Source organism: Bos javanicus, chromosome 17, assembly GCF_032452875.1.
Source record: "Bos javanicus breed banteng chromosome 17, ARS-OSU_banteng_1.0, whole genome shotgun sequence".
Taxonomy (NCBI): Eukaryota; Metazoa; Chordata; class Mammalia; order Artiodactyla; family Bovidae; genus Bos; species Bos javanicus.
Genome location: NC_083884.1, coordinates 65,157,809 through 65,176,518, shown reverse-complemented (window position 1 = coordinate 65,176,518; position 18,710 = coordinate 65,157,809). Strand labels below are relative to the sequence as shown.

Sequence of the window (18,710 nt, the reverse complement as noted above, 5' to 3'; positions counted from 1 at the left end):
CCGCAGAGCTTTCCCAGCCCTGTCACTGGCTGATTCCCAGGTCTCAGAAATCTGGGAAGCAATTCCACCTAAGTGGGCAGAAAAATCATGTACGACTGTGCATTGATTACAGCAATGCCAAACCCTCCTGGGCTGCAAGGATGCAGTCCTCATAGTGCAAGGATAAACAGCTGGAAGTTAGACCAGAGTAGGGGGGAAGGGGGTTCAGCTTCCAATCACTACATCCTCTTCACAGCCCAATCACCTTGGGCAAGAGACTTTGCCCCTGTGAGCCTGCATTCCTCCTGCAAATGTGAAATGTAGAATAATTGTCATTAACTGCTGAAGATTGTTAGTCATGATCTTAATAGTGATCGTTATGACTTTTTCACTCCGATTCTTAAGACCCAAACACCGTTGGGAGCGGCAGATAGAGTCAAGAAGGGGGAATTCCCTGGCAGTCCAGTGGTTAGGACTCTGCACTTCCACTGCAGGACTTCCTGGGGCACGGGTTCCATCCTTGGTTGGGGAATTAAGATTCTGCATGCCACGCTGTGTGGTGCAGTGGGGATGGGAGGGGTTAGAAGTGTTGGTAATAGATGGCTCTTCTGCAAATGATGAAGGAGCTTTTTTAACTAGTGCTGCAAATACAAGGTCTTTGTCCAGTCAGCCCCAGGAGTCTGTGTGCATGGGAGGAGGGCTGGACCAGTTACATAAGAGGAAGAATGATGCGATATCTGCTCTGATGTGTGCAATGCAATTTGCAGCCGGACTGTGGACTAAAGGCAGGCTGCTGTCTTGAGGGAGGATTTCCCACCTTCCTTTATTCTCTCTTTTTAGCACAAAAGAAAGCCCAGCTCCTGGATTCTGCCAGGGCAAGGAGCAGACCCACTTCCTGCAACAACTCCAAGGCTTACCACTGGATAATAGGAGAATAGAGCACAGGGAGAGGAAAAGAAAAGCGACTGCTTTTCAAGAACCAGGAGGCAGAAGAAGGGGAGGGGGTGCAGGCGAGAGAACTGCCCAGGTACTGGCTTGCTTCCTCCTTGCAGCTTTGCCCCAGGCCCACAGGGGACAGGGGGTGGCCTCCAGATCGCAGCCTGGTCTCGCTGGATTTCTCGACGCCCTCGGTTCTCATGCGCTGTGGATATGCGGCAGGGGCAGTAACCTTCTCACAAGCTAGGATGCTTCATCTCAGTCCCACCTGGGAGGAGGGCAGAGTAGGGGTGCTGGGGGTTATATTTGGGGGAGCCAGGGCAGGAAACTGATCACCCAAGCCCAGAGCAAATCCCCTTTCCATGGTCTTACAGGCACACATGCAGGACCAGGGCAAGTGGAGACATTCCTTCACACGCACTGCGGCAGAGAACCCTCAGGAACTCCGGACTCCCCCATGCTCCCCTGGGACCATCAGACCAAGCCCTACCCTCCACAGGCCCGAAACCACCACAGGAGACAAGCAAGAGGACACTTAACCTCCGGAGCCTGTATGAAGATCGTTTGGACTAAAATGTCAAAACAGGGTTAGATTAGTTTGCTAGAGCCTCTGTAACAAAGTACCACAGATCGTGCAGCTTAAACATGGAAAAACGCTGTCTCACAATTCTGGGGGCTGGAAGTCCAGGATCAAGGTGTCAGCAGGGCTGGTTCCTGCAGAGAGCCTGGAGGGGAGGGTCTTCCCCACGCCTCTCTCCTTGGCTTGCATGTGGCCGATTCCCCCTGTGTCTCTCCATGTCGTCTTTTCTCTGTACGTATCTGTGTTCAAACTTCCCCCTTTCTATGAGGACACCAGTCAAACTGGATCAGGCCCCACCCCGATGACCTGGTTTTAACTTTCTCACCTCTGTGAAAGCTCTGTTCCCAAAGCAGGTCACATTTTAAAGTACTGGGGGTCAGGAGTTCAACACAGGAATGTGGGGGGCACACTTCAAACCACAGCACGGGTAAAACTTAATTGTGCTTTTGTTTTGTTTTCTGCCAGTGCTGGGGGGTGGGAGAAGTTGGAATGGAAGTCGTAAGGAAGACCAGATCAGCTACAGACAAAGCAATTACATTTTCTTCACACACTCAAATTGCAGCAAGCATTCAACGTGCAACCCCAATACATAATTTAAGCAGATTTGTGCAGCCTCCTGAAACAATAGCGTGGATTAGGCACGGCCCCCAGAGATAACAAAGCAAGTTGCAGTCTTGTAGCTCCAGTAAAAGGGGGGAAAAATGGAATAAAACATTACCACAGTGAGAGCTAGCAACTTTAGGGATGTGTAATATTTTCCAGATGCTCTGATAAGCTCTTGACACGGATGATTTTATCGAATCCTCATGCAACCCTACAAGGCGTGTTTCCTACTCTCCCAGGCTTAGGGATGGGGAAGCCAAGTTTCAGAGAGGAAATGTTATTTGCCCAGTCCACCTGGCCTGATTCCAAAGGCTGTGTGTGTGAATACTGCCCGCTGTACCCGCCTCATTTTCCTGAGCTGGGTGACCTCTTCCTAAAGCTTTAAAGAGCGCTTTCTTCTCCCTCAAGGAAAGGGTTGGGGCAGGGACCCGAAGTGGGGTACTGGTGTGCAGAAGGCTCAGATTAGCCAGATCTGTAGTCTTCCCTGGGCTTGAGGGTCAGGCTTTAGAAGCTAGGCTGTACTTAGCTTCTCTGGGGAGAACCCATCAGGGAGTTACAAAAACAATGGCACCAATGATGCTTCTAGAAAGGAAACACTCTGCAGGCCTCTCAATAGAACTTGGCTAAATAAACTGTGGTTCTCCTCTACTAGGTCTGCTACACAAGAAACTCAGCAATGAATGCCCTAAGGAGCGATATGTGGTTGACACAGATTGATACGTTTGAGCGAAAATGTTAGAGAAAGAAAGACAGAGCCATTGAAGGGGATGTATATGCACATTGAAGAGCAAAGAACAGTGGAGCTGGGCGTGGGGGCATCTAATTATTGTCATAGCTCACCTCCAATGAACTGTGGGACTCGTTTCCCAACAGGGATACAGGGAACTGACTCAACTAGACTGACCATACGGTCGTGTCAGCTTTGACATGTTAAGTGTGAGCAAGCCATTTCCATAGAACTATCGGCATCCTTGAAGCTGCTGTGGCCAGCGGACCAGGAGGAGGTTTACAAGCAAGTGACACAACTGGGAAATCTAGGAACCAGAAATGGGTGGCATTGAAGATTCCAAGCTGAAAACCCATCGCCCCAGTGGTGAGCCTGGTAGGGGAGTGTGGAACCCCCATTTGGGATTCCCCAGATGGAGCAGGGTGCCTCCATATCCACGTTCTTATTCCACTGACCTTCGGGGTTCCTGCAATCCCACTTTTAGCACACCTTTCGTTTGGGCGGAGCAGTGCCACCTCCGGCTGCTCTTTCAAGGGTGGGAAGGAATATTGGATCAGATCACTCCCCTATTTTGAAGAGTCAGAGATGGGGGAGCAGCCACTGACAGCTGCACCCTGGTCCCCAGAATCAATCCCAGGTCAGCAACCCCAGCCAAGACATGAGGCTTCTCTCTCTAACCCCTGAGAGTTTCACTGCTTTACAACAGAAAGCCTTTCTCTCCCTTTTGAACTAATTTCTTCATCCCTCCTTTACTGAGGCTTCCCTGGTGGCTCAGTCTGCAATGCGGGAGACCTGGGTTTGATCCCTGGGTTGGGAAGATCCCCTGGAGGAGGGCACGGCAACCCACTCCAGTATTCTTGCCTGGAGAATCCCCATGGAAAGAGGAGGCTGGTGGGCTGCAGTCCATGGGGTCTCAAAGAGCCAGACACAACTGAGTGACAAAGCACTCCTTTGTTGAAACAAGAAACAGCCTACCTAATAAAAAAGCAAGCTGTACAGATGTGGGTTCAAGCTCCAGCTCTTCTCCATGCTAACATGTTGTAAGATTCAGGAGAATGAAGAGAGTGACTGCTCTCACATCTCCAAAGCCCAGCACAGTGTAGGTGCTCAATAAAAATCAATGCAGCTTCACAATGTAATCAATATAGAAAAAAGGTAAAATAAATTTGAAACAGTGAATTGTAATAGTCATTGTCATAAAACTCAATGGCGACAATGATAAACTTAACATCAGTCTGCACTTATTTCTTCATTCATTCCACCAAATATCATGAGCACTTCTTCTGTGCTAGGCACTGCTCTGCTGCTGGAGGTAAGCAAGATGAACACAGTTTGTGGCCTGATGGAGCTCACCACCCAGGCGGGGAACAGCCTTAAGGCAGTTAAACACAGAAATAAATAAAATTATTCCAGATGGCAATAAGTACCCTGTGGTTCTGCGAAAGTTGACCTCTTTGAGTTTCAACTTCTTCATCTCCAAAGTTAAGATGCTTTTACGCTTCAGGCTTCTAATGAGGATGGCATGGGATGATGGATGTGGAATTGCCTAAAATCCCATCATGAGTCAGTTCTTCCCAGTAAAGCACTGGGCCCTGACCATCGTAAACTCCCTGCCATGAACCAGGGGCTCCTAGGCTGTTACTAGCCACCAGCCACGGCCAATAGCCCCCCTTTCCCACCAACCTGTGTGAGTCCCTGCTCTGTGGCGCCAGCCTCTGGGAGTCAACCGGAAATTCCTTCGATTATCTGGATGTTTATTCCATAGGTGTCACACATCTGTGTGATGGAAGCCTGGGAAAAGATCATCTGGAATCCATCTCTCCCAAAGCTAGGCATTTGGACTCCAGGGATCCTTGGGCATCGGGGACTAATCATGCCGCTGTGCTTTCTGCCGTAGCATCACCCAGTGCCCAACACAGACCTTGAGCCCAGTTGACCGCTCCATCCATGATTTCTGAGTGGCAGGATAAACACAGGAAGTTTGTGGTCACAGTCATGCCAGCCAAACCCTTAACCTAGTCCTGGACCGGAAAAGAACTACAAAACAATAGAAGGAGGGGAAGGAGGAGGAGGGAGGCATCTGCATCCTTTATTTTCAGGCTGCAATTAATCAAACGGGAAGCGCAAAGGCCAGGGGTGGTAGACGCACTTAATGGTAGCCTCCCTCCTTCGCTTGTGACTGCTCCTAAAGGTACAAGAGAAAGAATTGTGGTTACTCCACTTCTGAACCTGGGGCCTCGGTTTCCATGTCTGTGAAATGGGGGATAGCCCTACCCTTTCCAAGTTCCACCAGTATGAGAAAAAATGTGAAAATACTTTGGAAATGAGGTAATCATGATTTAGATGATGAATCAAATTTAGATTAATACATCATCATGAATTAGATGATAATGATGACAAAAATAACATCAGCTGATGGTTATTTTTTTTCATTCGTTCAACATGATACGGTGAGAACTTTTTCTGTATGAAGCACTTCTGGGTGCTGAAGGTACCGAGGTGAGCAAGAGGTAGTCCCTGGACAGACAGTCTTAAGGCAACTAAACAAAGAAATAAATCAAATTATTCCAGATGACGGGAAGTACTATGGTGAAAAAGAAACAAGAGATCTGATGGACAGTGAGTGGGGAGGGGGAGGCTACATTAAGTCAGGGGAGGGGTCAGGAAGGGCCTGTCTCAGGAGGCGACACTGGAGCTGAGACCTGGAGGAAGCAGAGGAACCAGTCATGCAAACAGAGGTCCTAGAACAGCAAACTCGAAGTCCTGAGGTGGGAACAGTCTCAGATGTGTTAGTGTTGTTGCCACTCTTGATGTTGTGTTGTTCTGGGGAGACAAAGAGGAATGCCTGGCTGGGGAGCATCATGAGATAAAGATGGAGGAGGTGATGTCAGTCCTCTAGGGCCTTGTAAGTCACAGTGAAGGTTTTGGATTGCTGTACTTTGTACCAGATAGATGCTCACTCTAGCTGCTTTGTGGAGAGTGAGTTGTTGGGGGGCAAGGCTGGAAATAGGGAGACCAGTGATGAGGTAGATGCATGTCTGCTGAGAGAGGGCAGGGCATGTGAGCCCAGCATCTGCTGAATGCTTAAATTTCACATCTCCTTTAATCTCCATGGCAACCCTGTGAGCTGCAGATCTTTACTATACCCATTGTACAGATGAGAAAACAGGCTTTGGAGATGTTGAATAGCTTGCTCACAGTCATAGAGCCCTAACCCTAGCCCTAACCTTAGCTGATGTAAATGATAGAGCTGGGGTTCCAGCCCAGGCAGTCTGACTCCTGAGCCCATGTGATCCTGGGTCTTAACCATCAAAGGCCCTTTGAGTCCGAGGGCAGAGTGGGAAGGGCTCAGTCCTTCCTGAGATGCTGCCTCTTCGGATGGACCCCTTCAGAACCACCCCTCTCTGAGTTGCTTCCTTGAATCAGAGGGAAGCCCCCAGATCTGGGTCTGCCCAGGGTGCCAATGCAAGTGGGAAGGTATTCCTCCAGGTGCCATGAATTTTATTTTTTAAAATACCTTTAATTGAGACATATGAAGTGCAGTGTACTTGTGAAGTGCATTAATCTTACATGTGCAGATAAATGAGTTTTTCATATGAAGACAACCATGGAACCACCACCTGGATCAAGAAAGAGAACATCTCTCACCTACCTGTGTGTGTGCTCAGTCACTTCAGTCGTGTTTGACTCTTTGTGACCCCGTGGACTGTAGCCCACCAGGCTCCTCTGTCCATGGGATTCTCCAGGCAAGAGTGCTGGAGTGGGTTTCCATGCCTTCCTGTGGGATCTTCCCAACCCAGGGATCGAACTTGGGTCTCTTATGTCTTCTGCATTGGCAGGTGGGTTCTTTATCACTAGCGCCACCTGGGAAGCCCTCTCACCTACATCCAGGACAATTTTGAAGGGTACAGTTTATGCCCCAAGCACAGCACGTCTCTGCCCTGTACCAGGTTTTTCTAAGATCTCCTACCTCCCCAAGGAAGGAAGACTCACTGGAAACTCCAAGCGACCTCCCAGATCCTAGGCAGGGGTCCTTCAGGGCAGAGCAGCACCAAAGCCCTTGTCAACAGACCAAGAAGTGAAGAGGGCGGCTTGGTGAAGACCCAGGTCTCTAGAATGATGGTGATTTAAAAGCGACTCATGTAAGCATTTTCATGCATATCTCATCTCTTGGCAGTGGGTAAGACAGGAGGTCTCCAGTCTTATTACAAAGAAGCCTCAGTTTCACCATCCGCAAATTGGGGGGATGGGGAGCTGTGAACCTGATGAAGCCGAGTTTCCTGCAAACTCAGCAACCCTAAGATTCTCAGGGTCAAGAGGAAGTGACAAGTCCACCCAGACAACATTTTCTTCCGCCAAACGAAAAAGCAACCGCTCAGATTCCTCTCTCACCTCCTCAAAATCTGACACTGGAGAAGTATCATATGCTTATCGTCCTTCTCCAGGGAGGAGTCTCTTCAGAGGACAATTTGTTATTTACAAGTTGCTTTGGTGTCAAAGAGACTGGGGTTTGAATTCTGGCTCTATCACTTACTAGCTGAGTGACACTGGGCAAGTCACTTCACCTCTCTGAACCTCAATTTCCTCATCTGTAGATGGAGATGGAAATGGCCCTTACCACAAAGATCTCTGTAAGGATTCAGTGAAATGATGAGAGGAAAGTGCGTGGTGGGTGCCTGGAGGATTCTAGGTGACCTCGAGGTTAAACCCCAAGTTCAAGTGCTTGGCATCTAGTCTGTTAAATACCCCGCAGCCACCACCTACAATTGCTACATTAATATGCCTCCGTTCCTCTTAGGTTAATATATGTATTATTTATAGGGCTTTATTATGTGCTCAGAGGGCTCCCCTGAGAAATATAATTGTGCATTGGGAGGCAAATTTGAATAATATTTACAATTAATTTCCATCAATAAAGCAACATACCAAGGCCTCTGTGCAGCTGAAACGAGCTCTGGGTTGGTTTCCGACTAACCACTCCCCAGAGAAAGCTTGGGTAGCTTTTAACTATCTGTGGAGTAGTCCGCTTCTCTCAGGCTCCACCTTGGCTCCCACAGTCCAGGCACCAGGGCATTCACCTGGATGTGGTAGCAGCCTCCGGCTTCCCCTCCTGTCCCTCTCTAACTAGTCCTCCAGAGCAGCCCTAGGCATCAGGCATCCTTTAATCCTTTTTTGGGGGTTGGGGGTCGCACCACGTGGCATATGAGATTTTAGTTCCAGACCAGGGATGGAACCCACACCCCTGCATTGGAAGCACCAAGTCGTAACTACTGGAACCCCAGGGAGGTCCCAAACATCCTTTTAATAGATGGATCTGAGTCACCCCTTTACATATGGCTTCCCCTTCCCACCCCCCAGTCCCACAGTCTGGCCCTGCCTCCTCTCCATCCTACCTGGCCGATGCTCATTGTACTCACTTGGCTGCATCCCTTACCCCCTTTTCAATACCCCAAAGTCACCCTGTCCCTCCCACATCAGTGCCATTTCCTCCACCTGCAGCACCCTCTCCAGCACCTCCCCACCGGGTCAGTGCCTATCCATCCTTCAAATCTCAGGAGTCTCTTCCCCGGGGGCTCAGCAGTAGCCAATGCAGTAGACGTGGGTTCGATCCCTGGGTGGGGAAGATCCCCTGGAAGGAGAAATGGCAACCCACACTCCAGTATTCTTTCCTGAAGAATTCCCACAGAGGAGCCTGGCAGATTACAGTCCATGGGGTCAAAAAGAGTCAGACATGACTGAGCACACATGTACCACCCTGGGGAAGTTTCTTGGCCTTGGCCAGGGTCACATCTCTCTATAATATGTGAGTGACCCTTACTATGACTGTTTTCTGTTTGGGGTATTTTTTTTTTAATTGGCTGGCACCGCTGTCCAATGAATGAGCTAAGAGGACGGAGACTGTGTCTGTCCTGACCATGCCCACACCCCTAGTGTTGACCCCAAGGCCCAGCAAAGAGGGGTATTAGGCAGATGCTTGTGGAGCAGGTGAACGGGTGGACTTACACACAGATGCTTATGGAAATGGATGGGTGCATGAAAGGATGGCTGGATGAATGTGCAGATGAGAATGTCTGTCCTTGGGTGGGCCAATGCACGGACTTGCAAGGAGTCCTAGTTTGTAGTCCCCTTTCTGCCATGGCTGGCTGTGTTTTCTTGGGTAAGCCACTACCTGTCTTGTATCCTTGGTGCTTAGAAAAATTACATGAGTGGAGGGAATTTTTTCAAGATACGGATTGCTTGTGTTCCAAAATTTGGGAAATGGGAGATTGGGAGTCGCAGGAGTTCTCTTGCCATCTCACAACATAGCCGTGCAACTCTGGACAGCACACTTCACCTCTCTGAGCCTCAGCTGGCATTCCATGAGGTGGGTGGGGGAGGCAAGGGGCAGGACCCTCCAGCAATGAGAGTCCTCACGCTTGCTTCGGTCTGTTTATTCAAGAGAAACATTGTCTTCAGAGAGGAAGCAAGCAAATCCCCTACTGAATTATTTCGCGGTTGGACGAGCTGCCTCCCGATTCCCCCTTGTCCTGGATAGCAGCCCCAGCAGCAGCTCTCCAAAGCCAGAGTACCAAAGCATGTCAGGGAAGAAAGAATGAGAGGAAGGCCAGGACCAGGAGCTGGGAAACCACTGATCACACCATCCAAACTAACACATCTCCTTTTGCAGATTTCTCCAAGGGCAGCTCTTGCAACCTCAGCTCCCTCCTCTGTGAAACGGGGAGGACTTGGTGGGGATGAGCCTGAATGGCCCTCAAGGCTCTCATGATTGGATTCTCTCTTCTCCCATCCATCCGGGGCTCTGCTCTCCAGGCTGACCCTGGGGTCCAGCTTAAGGCAAACTCCTCCCTCTGCCAGCGCCCGGGTCTGACTCCCTTTCTGAGACCCTCCCTCCTTGTTCCTCTTCCTTCTCTCTCCCTCCCCCTCCCTCTCCATCCTCCCAAAAGCTGAAGAAGCTGGGAACTCTCTTCGGGCAGCAGACCCAGTTCCATTTACTACTATGTGACTGTCATCAAGTGGGGTCCACAGGCCAAACCTCCTTTTCCGCATCCCCAACTCGGGTCTGATGGTCCTCTTCTCACAGGGTCGTTTTTGAGGCTTTGATGAGATTCTGGGCCGGATACATGGTAGATGTTTAATAAATGCCAGATCCCTCTTCTTCATCATTGTTCTCCTTCTCACTTCTCTCCTCCCTCCCTCTCCCCCTGCCCTCAAACAGCATCTTCTCTTTTGGTCCCCTCTGCCCACAGCCCCGTGCCCCCTCCACCCCGCCCCACCCCACCTAGGAGGCAACGCTGCAGGACCCATTGGCGGGTCCTGGCCCCGGAGGGAGGGCTCTCGGGCGCACAGCGCCGTGTTAGCCGCCTGTGGAGTAATTCAGGTGAACGTGCTGTGTGAAACATAGGGCCTTTGAGCGTGCGACCCGGGGGGACCCTCAGAAGAAGCTGTAGGGACAAGACTGAAAAGGTTGTCACAGCTGCACTTAAGCATTTGACGGTCAGAACAGGAAGACTGGTGGGGCAGCCAGAAAGAGTGAGGCCTGGCTCCAAGGAGGAAAACAGCTGGTTTTCATTTTGCTCCTGTTCATCAGCTTTTCCAAAGACAAAATGATTTCCTGGCTCCCCTGGCCTGGGCTGGCCTGCACGCAGCCCAAAAGGAACAAGAAACTGAGCCCTGGCAAATAGTGTGGTCCTCCCCAAGTGGCTTGTGACTGCCTCTGGGGCCTGGAACCCCCCTCACTCCATCTCATGCCCTGGATTCTTCACCTGTGAAGTTGGGTGGGTGGGGGGTGGGTGACAGGGGCCTCTGGGCAATATTGAAAGCTCCCTTCGCTCAAGCTAAGTTCAGACTGCTTGAAGCAACTGGAGGCCCCCAGTAGGGTCAACTCAGAGCTGCCTTTCACAAGCACAATGACCCAACAGAGTGAAGGAACAGTTTGTCTCTAAATGAGGTACGATTCCAAACAGCCCGTGGCCTCGGAAACTCGCCCGGCGCCGTGTAGACGTTACATCTGTTCATTGCATCTTGTTGGAGAAGTGGCTTCACAACAAAGAAACTTGGAAGAGAATGGAATACAGACACTCGGAGGCCAAAAGGTCCTCCCTCCAGGCCTCCCTCCCCGCCGTCCTCCCTGGAGAGCTGGGTGGGGTGGGGCGGGGTGGTGGGGAGCGGTGTGTGTGGACACAAGAGGTGGGAGCCAGGGTGGGTGGGTGTGGATGGGTGCCAAGGGAGCTGGGAGCCAAGTACATTTTCTCTGCCACTTTGGATCATTTTTGAAAACTATTTGCATAGCTGCCTTTAAAGCCCTTAAGATGTTAACATGAATCTGCTAAGGGATATGCATATATGAATGCTCAAAACCCTAAGCCTCTGCGGCCTTCTTTGAGCCAGACAGACCTAGGTTCAAGTCCAGACTCCTAACAGAGACCAGCTGGGCATCCTTGGGCCAGTTACTTAAACTCTCTGAACCCCAGAAGCCTCATGCATAAAAGGGAAGTGTAATTGTACCTAATTTGGGCCTGGCTGCCGTGAGGGATAAATGAGATACACATGTAAAGTGCTTAACATAGACGTGCTAAATAAATGTAGGTTACCAGGACAGTGTAGAATATTCTCCACAGAGGCATTCTCCATGACAGAACAGCTCTGTTCTTTTCTGGAGATTCTGCCCCCCGGCTGGCTGTGTGACGCTGGGTAACTTCCCCAATCTGAGCATCACCTTTGTCATTTGTAAGTGGGACGCTGACAGTACAGCACAGCCGCAGAAAAGACAGTGTGACTGCCCACAGGAGGAGTCCTGGGCCCAGGGCACCACCACCCCCTGCTGGGCCCGCCCCACCCCCCCCAAGGCCCTGCATCTCAGGAGCACAGTCCAAAGAGCCAGGCTCCAGATTCTGCTTCTGGAGGGACTGAGCCCTCGGAGGCATCTTTGGTCCTTGAGGTGCTCCCAGGTTGCTTCCTGCATCTGATTTTGGGCTAGCCTCCAGCAAGGCTCTGAGGAAGTTGAGAAAGAAGAGATCCCACCCCCCACCCCTACCCACCATCCACCCCCTGCCCTGGAGCATCACCAGCCAGTCAGTGGATCAGGAAAGAGGGAGGAACTGCTGTGATGGAGTGAGTAGGGGGTTGCCCACCTCAAACCAGCCCCAGGGGAACAAATACAAAGTGAGGACAGGGCTTGGGCAAGGTGCTGGCAGTATGACCCCACCCTCAACACAACATTGCCCTGGAGGGTTCTAGGGTGAGCTGTTTCCTGTCACACGCCCTCTGAAAGGTCTTTTCTTTCTCCATTCCTTCCCCCACAAGACCCAAGTAGCCCTGTAGCAGCTGTAGCCCTGCTTCTCTTGCCCCTGTTAAAAAGCCCCATGCCCTCCTCAGGACCTGTTGTCTATCTTTCCAGCTGATCTGAAAGTCAAATGCATGGTCCCAGGAGTTTCTGTGCTCATATGTCACCTTCTCTTCCCAGGTGACCTGGAAAAGGTGTGTGCATTCCAACACACCCTAGACCCGAAGAATGGCTTCAGAGCAGGATTTCTGGCCAGCTATTAATATAGGGCTCTGTGGCGAAGCGTGATCTACATCACACTGGCTTGGCTCTGACCTCCTCTCCTCACACCAGAAATGGACCTTGCAAACTGTCTGTGTCATGCCTGGAAAGTGCTCAGGTAGGTAACTGAATCCCTCTGTCTTATGCCCATCCTAGTTCATGGCAGTGCTTTAGAAAATTTTCCCTTTTTTCCTTTGTGTTGGTCAAGGCAAGTCTCCGAAGATGTACAGGATACTGGTCCAAGCCTGAGCACTGCAGCATGCTGTGCCCACCACGCCCCTGGAGGAAAGGCATTCCAAACCCTGGATTCCCAGCTCAAAAACACTGCTCAGCCCCACGTAAAATACAGTGGGCATCTGTGCGTTGCCCAAAAGGTTCCTGTTGTGGTGTCCAGAAGGCATAGCTTTGAGTCTCCAAGGTTGGGAGTGTCCACTGTGGGGGGTGTGGGTAGGGTTCCTGCCATGGTCTCAAGAAGCTGTAGCTTTGAGCCTCCTCCAAGGTTGGGAGCATCCACTGGGGGATTTCCGGGCGAGGCTCAGAGCATGCCAGTCTCCCTCTCGTTCATGGATGACATCTTGGTAAAGCTCCTGTGGCTGGGGTAGGAGGAATGGCCTGTGTCCTCACTTAGGGCATTGACCAGACGGGAGAAGAGGGCCACCCTGAACTTCTTGAAGTCCTGACCCATGAAGACGTACAGAATGGGGTTCATGCAGCTGTTGGCGATGGCGATGGCAGTGGCCAGGGGCACGCCCAGGCTGAAGACGGAGGGAGGCACGGAGCCACGACGGAGCTCCAGGAGGTAGAAGGCGTGGTAGGGGCACCAGCAGAGGAAGAAGGTGACAATGATGGTCAGGATGATCTTGAAGGGCTTCTTGGTCTTGGCCAGGCGGCTGCGCTGCAGCTTGTAGACGATGGTGAGGTAGCAGGCGGTGGTGATGAGACCCGGCACCAGGAAGCCACAGAGGAAGCGCGTGATGGTCACCACCTTGTGCCGGCCGGAGCCCACCGGGTCCACCTGGGGGTGAGCCGGCCACGGCGAAGAGACGGCGGCCGACAGGCTGAAGTTGTTAAAGCAGGATATCTTCCCGTGCAGGCGGGCCGTGTCCCGGAAGACGAGGGACGGGGAACTCAAGAAAAAAGCCAGGACCCAGATGACCAGGCAGGCCGTGTAAGCGAGCCGGACGCTGCGGTGGTTCTGGGACCAGACGGGGAGGAGCACGGAGACGCAGCGGTCGAAGCTGATGACGGTCAGCAGGAAGACGCTGGTGAACATGTTGTGGATGAGCAGGAAGTTGCTGATCTTGCACATGGCCGTCCCGAACACCCAGTGGTAGTCCAGGGCGGCGTAGGCGATGTGGACCGGGAGGAAGACGTTGAAGAGGAAGTCGGCCACCGCCAGGTTGAGGAACCAGACGGTGTTCACCGTCCTCTTCATCTTGCACGTGATCATGACGATCACCAAGCCGTTGCCCAGGATCCCGAGGAGGCAGATGATGCTGTAGACCGCCACCAGAAGGATCCTGACCACTCTGCCTTCCAGGGGGGATAACTCCTCCAGAACCACGATGGGGTCCACGTCATCGGGGTAGTCCTCATAGGAGGCGTTGTAATCCTCAGCCTCCATTCTCTGCCAGGGGAGACAGGGGGCGTGAGGGAACTTTCATTAGAACTGGCTTTAAAGGGCTTCCCTGGTGGCTCAGCAGCAATGAATCTGCCTGCCGATGCCGGAGACGTGGGTTCGATCGCAGATCGCGGAAGATTACACGTGCGGAGGAGCACCTAAGCCTGTTCACCACAACTATTGAGACTGTGCTCTAGAACCCGAGCGCTGCCACTACCGAGCCTGCAAGCCCTGGTTACTGAGGCCCGTGCGCCTGTGAGCCTGTGAGAAGCCACCACCACGAGAAACCTGTGCGCCAAAACAGGGAGGAGCTCCCACTCGCCGCAACTAGAGAAAAGCCCACACAGCAACGAAGACTCAGCACAGCCAAAATGAATAAATTCTAAAAAAACAAAGGGCTACTGGCGTTTGTTGGGGAGGAGTGAACAATAAACAAACAAAACCATTGCGCCTTTAAAGCACTGGGTGAAGCGTTTGGGTTGATGTGTGCACTGATTTATCTACCACAGGGAACTATAACCAGCGAAATGTATAACTGGACTGAAGAGTTGACCACCACCAGCGAGACCAACAGTGTCCTCCCTGGCTGTGAGCAAGACCAGTTGGGTGGCTTTGCTATTTTTGACAAACAGCTCGCAGGCACCTCCTATATACCGGGTACTATTCTAAAGGGTTGATGTATGCAAAGTCCTTTCATCCTCATAACAACTCAGTGAAGTGGTTACAAACCCCATTTTACAGATGAGGAAACTGAGGCACAGAGAGCTTAAGTCACATGCCCAAGAGCACAAAGCTGGGAAGAGGCAGTCCATAAGTCAGGGCAGACGCTGACGCCACAGTGTTTTTGCTGCCTCTCTGGGACCCTCCCTTTTTCCTTTACAGTCTAATGGGAGACAAACACTCATCCAAAAATAAACAACCCTCAAATCGTGGAAAAATCGCAGTGATGCTAAGCGCAATGAAGGAGAGGTGCACGGCGCTCTGAACCTGACTCTGACCAGATTCCCAAACCCAGCGGACAGCTGCGCCAACAGTGCCCCTGCCTCGTCCTGGCCTCCCACTGCTGCCCTTTGGAGAGAGGAGTTCAGACCACAAGAGCCCCTCACCGTTTCACCGTTATGTCCAAAGCTCTCCAGTGCTGATCCCTGGCCGGTCAGCCCCCGCACACAGCTGGAAACACCTGCAGGGCAGAACAAGGCACAGCAGTTGGCTCTCGATCTAAGAACCAGAGGTCTGGGTGGACCCAGCTCCAGAGACAGAATGTACCAGTTACTCCCGCTTTACGGAGGAAGCAGAGGCTCAGAGACGCTTAGAGGCAGGCCCAGGGTTACCCAGCTGGCAAGTGGTGAAGTCTCATGAACTCAGATCAACAGCTAGACCCTTCATCCCAACCCCCATCTCCCCCTACCCCCCCCCACCCCAGCACATCTGGTCAGCCTGCTGACTGTGTGACCTTCCCCTTGCTTACCCTTACCTTGGAAGTAATAGCGTTATCACTACTGGCATTTGTTGGGGAGGCACGAACAACAAACAAAAAAACACTGCACCTTTAAAACGCTGGGTACAGTGTTTGGGTTGATGTGCCCATTGATTTATCTATCACAAGGAACTACAACCAATAAAATGTTTAACTAGATGTAGGCATCAGAGCCAACCCAAACCAGGGCAGAAACTGCAGACCAGCAGAGTCAGTGGGCTTGAGGCCTCTGACCTGCAACTCTGAGCTTCCTTGTGGCCGCATCAGAAAGGGAAATGTGATCCGTGGTAGAACTTCATTTATGGACATGGAGGAAGCAGCTTAGGGGGTAGTGTTGTTCCCTCACCCTGGATTCTCCAGGGCATTTCTCACTGGGCAGGGGCTTCGCTGAAGGGCACGTGACAGAGGCAGCAGGTAGCGTCACTGTCCAGGGCTGATACAGCATCCCAGGGGTGATTTCCCACTGGTGGCTGCTTGTGGGGGCCTTGAAGGCAAGGGAAAGGGGAACTCCATGGGAGGACCAAGAAGTGATGACAGTCTGGGCTCTCAGGATCCAAAGTGAAGGCTTGGAGAGCTCAGAGAAGTGGTACTGGGACTCTGAATTCCTCAGGCAAGCAGGGGGAACCCAAGAGAGTTTTCACTCGGGATCCTTGGAAGTCAGGCTCTGGAGTCAGATTTCCCAGCTGTGTGGCCTTGGGCAAGTTGCTTCACCTTTCTGAACCTCGGTTTTCTTACCTGGAAGCTACTGATATCCTTGCAAGGCTGTTGCAGAGCACAGGGGCATATAAGGAGCCCCAACGACCTGGCTCTTGAGAAACCTATATGCAGGTCAGGAAGCATCAGTTAGAATTGAACATGGAACAACAGACGTTCCAAATAGGAAAAGGAGTACATCAAGGCTGTATATTGTCACCCTGTTTATTTAACTTATATGCAGAGTACATCATGAGAAACCCTGGGATGGAAGAAGCACAAGCTGGAATCAAGATTGCCAGGAGAAATATCAATAACCTCAGATATGCAGATGACACCACCCTTATGGCAGAAAGTGAAGAGGAAATAAAAAGCCTCTTGATGAAAGTGAAAGTGGAGAGTGAAAAAGTTGGCTTAAAGCTCAACATTCAGCAAACAAAGATCATGGCATCCGGTCCCACCACTTCATGGGAAATAGATGGGGAAACAGTGGAAACAGTGTCAGACTTTATTTTTCTGGGCTCCAAAATCACTGCAGATGGTGATTGCAGCCATGAAATTAAAAGACGCTTACTCCTTGGAAGGGAAGTTATGACCAACCTAGATAGCATATTCAAAAGCAGAGACGGTACTTTGCCAACAAAGGTCTGTCTAGTCGAAGCTATAGTTTTTCCAATAGTCATGTATGGATGCGAGAATTGGACTATAAAGAAAGCTGAGCGCCAAAGAATTGATGCCTTTAAACTGTGGTGTTGGAGAAGACTCTTGAGAGTCCCTTGGACTGCAAGGAGATCCAACCAGTCCATCCTAAAGGAGATCAGTCCTGGGTGTTCTTTGGAAGGACTGATGCTAAGGCTGAAACTCCAATACTTTGGCCACCTCATGTGAAGAGTTGACTCATTGGAAAAGACTCTGATGCTGGGAAGGATTGAGGGCAGGAGGAGAAGGGGACGACAGAGGATGAGATGGCTGGATGGCATCACCGACTCGATGGACATGAGTTTGGGTGATCTCAGGGAGTTGGTGATGGACAGGGAGGCCTGGCGTGCTGTGATTTATGGGGTCAAAAAGAGTCAGACACGACTGAGCGACTGAACTGAACCCACTCCAATATCCTTGCCTGGAGAATCCCATGGACAGAGCTGCCTGGAGGGCTACAGTCCACAGGGTCACAAAGAGTTGGACACGACTGAAGGGACTGAGCACGCACACACGCACCCTCACACCCAGGTTGCTCTGACTCAGCCTGCTCTTCACCGCCTTGTTTTCCAGGAAGTGGGCACTCCTTCCTGTGTCTGTTCGCACCCATGCTGATGCCCCAGGGACCCCAGCTCCACCCTCCCAGGACACCTCCTCTTTGCTGACCTTTCTTGGCTCCTCGAGGAACCTATGTCCCCAGTTTTCAGGATGATCTGAGGTCTAGGGCACAGCTGGGAATCGTTTGCCAAGCTGACGTTGTCTATCACAGTCCAGGCGGGCAGGTGAGTCTGGCCAGACTGTCCCTCTTTCTGCCCTCGGCTCCCCAGGAGCCCATGGAACAGACAAGCTGTCCTGGCTCTGCTCCCAGATTCCTCCTGTCATCTCCAACTTGTGCCCTTTGGGACCAGGGAGGAGGCGGCGGGGTTGGGGGGAGACTCCCTGTGTCACCCGAGCAAGTCGCCTCCCCATCTCTGAGCCTCAGTTGTGCCATCTGCAAAATGGGGCTGATAGAAACCCTGCCCTACCGACTTCTCAGGACCACCGGGAGGACGAGTTAAGGCCCTCCAGCTTGCCCCAGGCTCGGCAAGGACGACAGGGAAAGACCCAGGCAAATCAGGGTCAAAGTCCTGGGAGGTCTGAGAGCTCTGTTTTGTGAAAAGACAAAGCGTCCTGAAGTAAAGCAACTAAAACCTTTTTTTGGCCAACACCGCAACTTGCGGGATCTTAGTTCCCTAATCGGAGATCAAACCTGGGCCCTTGGTATTAGGAGCGCAGAGTCCTAACCACTGGACCATGAGGGAATCCCCTAAAACCTTTTTGACCAACATATTTGCTACACGGCACCTACCAAAAATCAGCATCACTCTCTTTAATTTCCTCTACAACTTCAGACTCAGCCCTGAAACCAGGCGCCTCTCTCCAGGAAGGTTTCTCTTGGTGTCCCCCCACCCTCGTGGAGTTCCCATCCCAAGGCCACCAGTATGAGGCCTTACACCAAGGCCACAGAAGTGGAGCCCACAACCAAGGTCACCTCTGAAACTGACTGAGCCCCCTCTGTAACCGTTGCCAGAAGCCCCCCTGATTATCACCAGCAGATTTCCTGACCCCATATTAGGCAAAAATGCCCACCCCTGTACTCACCCTATAGCACCCTGAGCAATCACCTAATGCCAGCTTTCCAGCAGGAATTTCCTTTGTCCTGAGGCTATTAAAATTGGCTACTAACCTACCGAAAGCGCTAGCTCTCGCTTGAGCCGGCCCGCTGTTCTCACGGTCAGCTCTCCCTGATCTGTCAGGAGGTCAGCCCGCTGTGCTCGCAGGACCCACGTTATCTCTGCTCTTTGTTCTTAA

The 18,710-nt window shown here is 51.6% G+C and overlaps 1 protein-coding gene across 7 annotated transcripts in view; it reads right to left on the bottom strand.

Annotated features, from left to right (window-relative positions):
- Positions 1-9,240: 9,240 nt before the first annotated feature.
- Positions 9,241-18,710, bottom strand: part of CMKLR1 (chemerin chemokine-like receptor 1) — a 44,872-nt gene continuing 35,402 nt past the window's right edge. For 4 of the 7 annotated variants that reach the window (XM_061385165.1, XM_061385161.1, XM_061385166.1 and 1 more), the window contains 2 exons: positions 15,097-15,170; positions 9,241-13,996 (listed from right to left, as the gene is read on the bottom strand). In XM_061385165.1, the coding sequence (XP_061241149.1) occupies positions 12,905-13,993 (1,089 nt within the window). In that variant the 5' untranslated portion in view covers positions 13,994-13,996; positions 15,097-15,170 and the 3' untranslated portion in view covers positions 9,241-12,904. Of the gene's footprint in view, positions 13,997-15,096; positions 15,171-16,202; positions 16,286-18,710 lie in introns of all 7 variants that reach the window. The other 3 variants (XM_061385162.1, XM_061385163.1, XM_061385168.1) reach the window with 2 other exon arrangements.